Consider the following 7,204-nt stretch of genomic DNA (forward strand, 5'->3'; position numbering starts at 1 on the left):
AGAAACCACCAGCTGGGAGCCAAGGCTGAGAGCGGAGGATCAAAGCCAGCCCAGGCAGGAAAGTACCTGAGACTCTTAGCTCCAATGAACCACCAGAAAACCGGAAGTGGCGCTGAGGCTCACGTGGTAGAGCTAGAGCCCGAGCTGAGGAGCTCAGGGACAGTGCCCAGGCCCAGAGTTCAAGCCCCACCACCAGACACCGCCAACAAAAGAAAAAAGGGGAAAAAGAAACCGCCAAATCCACTCTTGATGTCAGAAGAATTTCACCTTGAGCTTGTAGTTGGCCCAAAACTCCCCAGAGCACCTCAGCCACTGTCTCACTGTTCCCCTGAGACCCACCAGCGACGGGGAGACACAGGCCATGGCTGCTGTGTGAAGATACCCAGTTTGGGGGTGGGGGAGTTGGTTCCCTGGTACTACTGACTCCAGTGCCAGTCTCCCAAGAACTCTGACAAGGTCAAAGATCATAAAACACGAGGAAACAGGACCCCTTGAGTGAGAGCCAGCAGAAACAACAGAATCAAGATGATTCAAATGAGTATATGAGGCTATGTAAGGTGGGTAAGGTCCTTTAATGCTAGCATGTGGGAGGCTGAGACAGGATTGTGAGTTCTAGGCTAGCCTGGACTGCTTGGTGTCGCCCTGTCTCAGAAATATATAGAGAAAGGAATATATATATATATATACATATATACATATATATACATACATACATACTGTAGGATCTTCATGCTTTCTAAGACGGGGAAAACATGCCCATATTGTCTAGCAATCCCCTATCATGAGAAAGTAGATCTGAGCGGGTACTATTCCTTTCTCTAAACATGGAGGCGTGAACACAGATAAGTGGTTGAGTTTCAGGACTTCCCTTTGCCAGGCTTGTCTTTCCCTTTCCTCTTTCCTCAGTCAAGGGGCTTTACAGCTGCTGAACATCTCAGGGGATGGCCCTGGGTAGGCTCCCTGTTCTTCTAAATTGACATCTCAGTGGAGGGCCTAATGGGGGAGCAGGCCGCTCTCATTTTTCAGCTCACTTCCTGGTTCTAATGTCTAAGTCAGACTTTTTAAAAAATATTTCTTCTTCAATGTCCCTGTCTCCTCATCTGTCTCACTATAACAGCAGCCATGAGATAGTTACTGACCAACAGAAGGTTTGAAGATATATCCAAGAATGTGGGACTTCGGATAAGAGGTTAGGTTATAATAGTTTGATCTTATTTGAGATTGAGTTTAAAACTGGGTGCAGGTGGCTTGTGCCTGTAATTCTAGCTACTCAGGAGGCCGAGATCTGAGGATTACAGTTTGAAGTCAGCCCAGACAGCAAAGTCTGTGAGACTCCAATTAATCACACACACACACACACACACACACACACACACACACACACACACACAGCTGGAAGTAGAGCTGTGGCTCAAGTGGTAGAGCACTAGCTATAAGCAACAGAAGCTCAGTCAGGGACAGTGCCCAAGCCCCAAGTTCAAGCCCCTGGACACACACACACACACACACACACACACACACACACACACAGATTGAGTTTAAGGAGGGCAGAAGTCGGAGTATGTAGCTCAGTGGTAGAGCACTTGCCCAACAAGCAGGATACTTAGTTTCTATCCTCATCCCTTAGGAAACAAACAGAACACCAAATTTGGCACAGCAAAAATTCACTTTGGAACCATTTTAATTATATGAAAAAGTATGCAGCCTCTCTTTGGTCTTTAGTTGATACTGTTTTTTCTTCTATCTTTACCATGGTTAGTATATATTTATTCCATGTTATAATGATGAAAAGCCAGGCGAGTCATTTGTTGTTGCTAAGTCAAATGGAGAAAGGCAAACAAACTATAAAAGAAGATTCTAAAATTATGATTAAATATAAGAAAGGGATTTCAATTATTATGTAAATTTGTAAATTAACAATTGAATTGTTAAAATAAAAATATAACAGCTTAAGAAGTGCTTTATAGATTCCTTTGTGTCGGTACTGGGGCTTGAACTCAAGGCCTCAGACTGTCTCTTGGATTTCTTGTTCACAACCAGTGCTCTATCACTTGAGTCATGCCTCCAGCCTATCTTTTTGTTGGCTCATTGGAAAAAGGCTCACAGACTTTCCTGCCCCTGTTGACTTTAAACCAAGATTCTCCAGATCTCAGCCTTCTCAGGGAGCTAGGATTACAGGTATAAACCACAGACACCCAGCTAATTTTTTTTTTTTTTTTGGCCAGCCCTGGGGCTTGAACTCAGTGCTTGAGCACTGTCCCTGAGCTTCTTTTGCTGAAGGTTAACACTACCACTCCTGGCCTTTTCTGTGTATGTGGTACTGAGGAATGCAAACCCAGGGCTTCATGCATGCTAGGCAAGCCCTCTACCACTAAGCCACCTTCCCAGCCCGCACCCAGCTAATTTTATATGCTTTCTTCCCTCCTCTCCTTCCTCCCTCTTTTTATTTTTCCTCCTAATGCATTTCATTTGTGCCAGGCTACATAGATGTGTATAAGTATGTTAATTAGTATAACTGAAGCAGAAGTTTCATGAATAATACAATGCATTCCAATATTTCTTATTTTCCTTCTTTCTCGACACCGGTAAGCTACTAAATTGATTTTATAAGCTTCCCTTGGGGAACCACTACTGTTTGAAGAACACTTGCTGAGTAAAATACTAATCAGAAGTCCCCAGAGAATGGGGTTGAGATAGTATTCAAAAACCATGCACCAGCCCCCAGGTCACCATGCTAAGTGAAATGGCAGGTCATGAAAGATAAATGTGGGATGGTTCCACTTGCATGAGGTCTCTAGCATGGTCAAAGTCATACAGAGAGCAGAATGGTTGTTGCCAGGGCTGAGCCAAGGCCAGGTGGGGAGTTACTAAAAGGTACAGAGCTTCAATTTCAGAGGTAGTTTTGGAGATGGAGGATGATGGTTGCATAGCAACAGGAACACCCTCGCAGCCCTGGGGTGGGGCTGGAGAGAAGGGCGGGTGGAAGAATGGAGAGAGGGAGGGTGGGCAGATACCCTTGTAAGACTCCATGTACATTTGTGAAAATGGAGCCAGGTAACGAGGTGGGGAGAATGAGGGAAGGGGTGACGTGGACTGAGATGCGTTGTACTCGTGACATGTTAATCCCTTCGTATCACTACCTAAAGATAACACAAAAACAAATTGTAGCAGGGCACTGGTGGCTCACGCCTGTCATCCTAGCTACTCGAGAAGCTGAGATCTGAGCATCACTGCAGGAAGCGCAGCGCGCAGGGAAATGGATGGCACTCTCGTCTCCAATTAATCACCAGAGAAAGCGGAAGTGAGCTGTGGCTCCAAGCCGTACAGGCCCTAAGCCAAAGGAGCTCAGGGACACGGCCCAGGCCTTGAATTCAAGGCCCATGACCAAATCGTGTTGGGAGAATGGAAAAGGAACAGGCCGGACTCGATCCTCCACAGGTGAGGACTACTTATTGAGGAACAGCAAGGGGCACAGACCTTCCCGTGGGGTTGGCGGTTGTGCTGCTGACCGGGTTTTGGGGTGGGCTTATGCAGGGCTTCACGAGGAAATAGAAAATAGGAAACGGGTTCTGGTCCCAGGGTGATGTCCTTGGCCAGCCCCACAGTGGAGTGCTCCACCTGGAGTGAGGGGCTATTGTCCCTTGGGGACCAAGGGTGGTGACCTTGGCCCAGCCTGGATGGGAACTGCCTTGGACCAGCCAGTGATCAAACTTGTTGTCTTGCTTGACCTTGGGAACGAGGCAGCAATCTATCCTTCAGATAGATAGATAGATAGATGCATACATGAATGTAAAAATATTTAAAACAACAAAACAAGGTTAATAGACCAGTTTAATCACACATGCCTGTAATTATAGCTACTCCGGAGGAAGATTAGGAAGATTGTGCTTTGAGGCCAGCCTGGGTAAAAAGTTATCGAAACACCATTTAAGCTGAGTATCCTGGGTATTTTTGTTAATTCCAGCTATGTAGGAGGTGTAGGTAGGAGTATTGTAGTCAAAGAAGAGAGTTTACTACCCCCCTTGAAAAGTATCTAAAAAGCAAAAGGGTTTGAGATTTATTCCAAGTAAAGCGTCTGCCTGGCAAGCACGAGTCTCTGAGTTCAAACCCGCATCGCCAAAAAATAAAAATTTAACAAAAAGCAAAGTAAATACATGATGTTTGGTCCTCTCCCTGAGGCTCCAGGCAGATGCCCCCACCTCATTAAGTCTCCACCCAGTTACCTGGGTAACCTGCAGACCTGGAGGCAGTTACCTCCCCTTTCCCTGAGGTCACCTCCTAATCCACCTGGCCACACCCCGTGCCCCTGCCCTAGATATAAGGCAGGGCTGGGTGGGGGTCTCTCTCTCTTCCTTCTCTCCCTTCTCTCCGGCCATGGATCATCTTGGCCACAGGCCAGCAGTTCGGTAATAAACTTTCTTTCCTGCCTCAATACCGCGTGGTGTTCTCCTTTACTGGCTACCTACTTTAAAAACCTAGCACATGAAAGGTGGAAAATCCTGTGTGATGTGTCTTTACCATAATAGAAATGTAGAAGAAATAAAGATACTGTCTGGACCGTGAGGACAGACACTCATACAAATTCAAACAGCCCAGTGAGGGGCTGGGAATGTGGCCTAGTGGAAGAGTGCTCGCCAAGCTGCTCAGGCCGAGTCCAAGCCCGGTGACGTCGAGGCAGGATAAGCACTGACCGTGGAAATGGATGGGCACAACAGAACGGACATGCAGCGTTCCGTGAAGGCCGGTGCTGACTGCCTGGCGGGAGAATGGCAACCAGCGGGTGCTCCGTGAAGCGGCGTGTGCTCACCGCACAGCACAGGAGCCACATCTGTGGAGTACAAGGGCAACAGTGGCTCCCAACCATCATCTAGAGAGCTCAGCGTGGGGCCAGCCTGGGCAAAAGAAAAGGTAGGGAGACTCCATCTCAACACACACACACACACACACACACACACACACACACACACACGGGAAATGGTTGTGGTCCATGTCTAGAATCCCAGCACATGGGAGGACCACCGCAAGTAGGAAGATCACAGTTCAAGCCAGCCCAGACATGAGAACCCAACCAAAAAATTAGGCAATAAATAAATAAATAACAGGCCAGGGTGTGGGTCACGCGCGGAGCACCATCTATCAAGGTATGAGATCAGATCCCAATACAGAAAGAAGTTTGCAGACAAACAACTCGGAGCGCCTGCACCGACAAACCCCAAACAAGACCAGAGAAAAGAGGAGCGAAGGAATGGGAACCGTGTGCAGAGCTGACTGTAGAAGGCAGCTGAGTGCTATCTTGTGAGGCGGGTGGAAAAGAAAGCGTGCACCACGTGAGCACACAGACGCAGATAGATATTTGAGGGTGTCCACGGAGATAAGCCATTCACTCCATCCTTACAGTTTAACAAGGCAAGGTACAGAGGCCTTAAGATAAAGAAAGATTAAAAGAGTGAATGAAGAAAGATAAGAAATAAGCCCACAGTTCAAAATTTTAAGGAAATCGTTAAAAGAATCGACAAAGAAGAAAGCAGTAGGAGGAAAAAATCCGACAGAAACAAAAGAAAAAGGAGGAGGAGGAGAGGAAGGAAAGGAGGAGGAGGAGCAGGAGAGGAAGGGAGGAGAGAGGAGAAGAAGGAGGAGGGGGAGGAGAGAGGAGGAGGAGAGGAAGGGAGGAGGAGGAGGGAGGAGGAGGAGGAGAGGAGAGGAGAGGAGAGGGAGGAGGAGGAGGAGAGGAAGGGAAGAGGAGGTGGAGGAGGAGGAGGAGGAGAGGAAGGGAGGAGGAGGAGAGGAAGAAAAGAGGAGGAGGAGGAGGAGAGGAAGGAAAGAGGAGGAGGAGGAGGAGGAGGAACCACCACCCAAGCGGTCAACATGAAAATAATGCAACTCAATAACAAATTCAAATATATCAGTAGGTATAATAAGTATAAACGGACGAAATGTTCCAGCGAAAAGACAAAGATTATCCTTTAATCAACGTTTATTATTATTTTTTTTTAAATCCAAGAATACAGAAAACAGCATTGTGCGAAAGACCCAGCCCTACAGCCCGGGTATACGCAGTGGAGTCAGCGGCGCGAGCCGCCTTCTCCCCGGGTCTGGGCCGGGACCCCGAGCCCCCGTTCCACGCGCTAACAGCACGGGGCCAGGCCCTCACGGGACCCTAGGCCTCTGAAGATCCCGCAACACGTGTACTGGGGTGTCAGGTCCCCAAAGGTGCGAGCGGCCCGCCCTTGCTGGCAGGCCCCCCGACGTCTCCGGCCCGGTCCCCTCAACACACGGCACCCGCCTCATGCGGAGGGTGAGGGCGGCCGGCCCTCGGCAGGGGCACCCAGGAGGCCGACTCGACGGGCAGCCCACGGTTCAGGAGCGGGCGCGGGAGCTGGCACCCGGGGCTCACCCGCGAGCCAGGTTTCCAGCAGGCACCCTCCTTAGGACTCAGGGTCCCTGACGGAGCCCCGAGAGCGAGAGGGAAGGGGGGTTCACCGTCGTGAACTTCGACCCTCAAGCAGAGGCCTTTCAGGACCGAGCCGCGCGGGGACCGCCCCTCCTTCCCCGGAGAGCGCGAGGCCCCGCCCCCTGCGGCCGGAAGCCCCGCCCCGAGGCCCGGCCTGAGCCTGCGCACCGCTCCCGGGGACTCGGCGCGCGCGCGCCGCTTCCCGCGGCCTGCCGGAGCCAGCCAGCGGCCGCCGCCGCGCGCGTGCGTGCGTCCTTGCGTGTGTGCGTGCGTGCGTGCGTGCGTGCCGTGAGCTCGCCGGCACCGCGGCCTCGGCCTCGCCCTCCGCCCCTGCGCCTGCACCGCGTAGGCCCCCCCTCCCCCTCGCGCGCCCCGCCGCCGACCCCCGCCCGCGCCGCCGCCCCCTCCGGGTAGAATTTAAAGGGGGCGCGGCCTCCCGCCCAGCCCAGGTGACCTCCCGGGGCCTCCCGCCAAGGTGCCCCGCCGCCGAGGAACATGGCGAAGGTGGAGCAGGTCCTGAGCCTGGAGCCGCAGCACGAGCTCAAGTTCCGAGGTGAGTGAACCCGAGGCGGCCGGCCCCGGCCCCGCCCGCCGGCCCGGCCCCGGCCCGCGCCCCGGGACCCGGAGCGGAGCGGAGCCCGGCGCGCGGGTGACGTCGCCACCCCGCCCCCTCCCGACGGCGCGGCCGGGCCTCGCGCCCGGCGCCCGGCGGCGGCGGCGGCCCGGGGCCACGTGCGGCTCCCGCGTCCCCCG

General features: G+C 52.1%; 1 protein-coding gene across 1 annotated transcript in view; it reads left to right on the plus strand.

Moving 5' to 3' along the window:
• The first annotated feature begins 6,847 nt into the window (after positions 1–6,847).
• Vapb (VAMP associated protein B and C) overlaps positions 6,848–7,204 on the plus strand; it is a 47,027-nt gene continuing 46,670 nt past the window's right edge. Inside the window, exon 1 of the mRNA XM_048349661.1 lies at positions 6,848–7,004. Coding sequence (XP_048205618.1) covers positions 6,947–7,004 — 58 coding nt within the window. The 5' untranslated portion in view covers positions 6,848–6,946. The remainder of the gene's footprint in view (positions 7,005–7,204) is intronic.

The sequence above is a fragment of the Perognathus longimembris genome, chromosome 6 (assembly GCF_023159225.1).
Source record: "Perognathus longimembris pacificus isolate PPM17 chromosome 6, ASM2315922v1, whole genome shotgun sequence".
In the NCBI taxonomy this organism is placed as follows: Eukaryota; Metazoa; Chordata; class Mammalia; order Rodentia; family Heteromyidae; genus Perognathus; species Perognathus longimembris.